Here is a 2,500-nt window from a genome sequence, read left to right on the forward strand (position 1 = left end):
ATACACACACACACACACACACACACACACACACACACACATACACACACACATATATATATATATATGTATATATATGTATATATGTACGCATTTATGTGTATATATATACCGTCATATATATCTATACATGTCTATATCAATCTATCTATCTATATATATATATATACCCATATAAATATATATATATTTTATGTGTATGTATATGTATGTGTGTACATACATACATACATACATACATATATATATATATATATATGTATGTATGTATATATATATATATGTATTATGTATGTATGTATGTATATATATCTATATATGTCTATATCTATCTATCTATCTATATATATATATATATTTATATATATATACCCACATAAATATATATATTTTATGTGTATGTATATGTGTGTAGGTATGTGTGTAGGTACGTACGTTTGTATGTATCCAATGTAGGAAGTGCCAGTAATATGGAAGACAGTGAGTGTGATATACAGAATGTATTGTGATATACAGAAGAAAAAAAAAAGAAATTTATAAAATATTTTTCACTGTCACTTGAAATTTTGCGACCGGTTAGTTCGAATAACGATCTGTGAAGTTCTAGCATGCAATTATATATATATTTATGTATCTAACAATACTCTATTTTACGTGGTAAAGTGCATCTAACGTATTCCATGTAGTGAAGGAATTCGTTCCTTCGTTCAAAATCTTAAATATATTCGTTCGCGCTTCACTGTTTCGTTTTGATGCAGCAGCATTCCTGCGTATTTATTCCCAATCATTTCGCTATATGGCAATACATTGCAACCGTACAACGTAGAAGTCCACTTACCTGTGTCTCCGTTTCTTCTTCTTTTTTTTGCCCCCTCCACCTCCAGGACTTTCCAAACTATCTAACGTCCGTTTGTCACTCAAACCATTTTCCAGAACTGAAAAAGAAACAAATAATAACAAATAATAATAATAATGATAAAAATAATAATGATAATAATAATAATAATAATAATGATGGTTTCAAATGTTGCCACCAAGGGAAGCAATTTGGGGGGAGGGGATAAGTCAATTTGATCGATCCCAGTGTTTCAATGGTACTTAATTTATCGAGCCCGAAAGGCTGAAAAGCAAAGTCGATCTCGGCGGAATTAGAACTCAGAACGCAGCGACGGGTGAAATACCGCTAAGCATCTTGTCCAGTGTGCTAATGATTCTACCGGCTCTGTTACCTTCATAATGATGATGATGATGATGATGATGAAGATGATGATGATGATAACGCCGATGACAGCGATGACGACGACGACGACTGTACAGTGTTGTCCCGGGTATAAAAATCGATTGGACGCTCAGGCCCGGAAATTCTTTGACCATAGTTATAATAATAATAATAATAATAATAATAATAATAATAATAATAATAATAATAACAACAATAATAATAAACGACATCATTGCCATCATTATCAACAACAACAGCAACAAAAGTAATCGAGGAAGAAAATTTACAAGCAAAATAAACACCAGTCTGGTTTCAATATTAATATTTAAGGTGGCGGCGAGCTGACACAATCGTTTGCGTGCCGTGCAAAATCCTTGGCTTCAAATTCCGCCCAGATCGGCTTTGCCTTTGATCCTTTCGAAGTCGATAAAATAAGGACCAGTTGCGCATTGGGGTCAATGTAATTGGCTTAAGTTCTCACCCCAAATCGCTGACCTAGTGCCAAAATCTGAAAAACCAATATTAATAACTAAGAAGAGGAATTTATTTATTTATTTATTTATTTTGGAAGATAATTAATGTCCATGACTACAATAGTCGTGATGTTGATGATGATGATGATGATGGTGGTGGTGGGGGTGTAGTGGGGTGGGGGTGATGATGGTGATGATGATGGTGATGATGATGATGAGGAGGAGGAGGACTAAAGTGATGGTGGGATGATAAGCTCCGAGTTGTTGAAATCAGGTCGATAATATGAGTATCAGTGAATAGGTAGTAACGGACAGTAAACCCCTGAGTGTGATACCGCGAAATGAGCATAATCAACCGACCCTGTCCTGTAATAGAACTGATGAATGTACAGTGAATTATGGCGGGAATATGTGGTTAAGTCAGATTGATGAGGATTTCAACACAGAAATGAGCCGCCGTTACTAAGTTTCGAATTGTAGGAAGCAGCTCTTTAGCACTTGCGTTGCAGGCTTGAATACTAGTTAACAGTGAAAGTACTATGATACATTATACTTCTCAGCCATTATACTGACTTTTATTTGTATATTTATTCATTTATATACTTATTTACCCATTAATTAATTTAAATATTTCTGAGGCCGTATTCCACCAATGACAGGGAAATCACCAACTGTGAAAGTGGCACTTAAGTACCAGACTTAAGTACTGGGATCGGTACAATCGCATAAAATGCCTGAAGGCGTTTAGCATGGGGTGCGGTTGCAGTCCACTGCCTGAAACAAGTTAAAGGGGAAAAAAAGAAGA

The 2,500-nt window shown here is 34.8% G+C and overlaps 1 protein-coding gene across 1 annotated transcript in view; it reads right to left on the reverse strand.

Moving 5' to 3' along the window:
* LOC106883771 (visual system homeobox 2-like) overlaps window positions 1-2,500 on the reverse strand; it is a 308,537-nt gene that overhangs the window by 86,991 nt on the left and 219,046 nt on the right. The window contains exon 2 of the mRNA XM_052968468.1: window positions 839-935. Coding sequence (XP_052824428.1) covers window positions 839-935 — 97 coding nt within the window. The remainder of the gene's footprint in view (window positions 1-838; window positions 936-2,500) is intronic.

Source organism: Octopus bimaculoides, chromosome 6 (genome assembly GCF_001194135.2).
Source record: "Octopus bimaculoides isolate UCB-OBI-ISO-001 chromosome 6, ASM119413v2, whole genome shotgun sequence".
Classification (NCBI taxonomy): domain Eukaryota; kingdom Metazoa; phylum Mollusca; class Cephalopoda; order Octopoda; family Octopodidae; genus Octopus; species Octopus bimaculoides.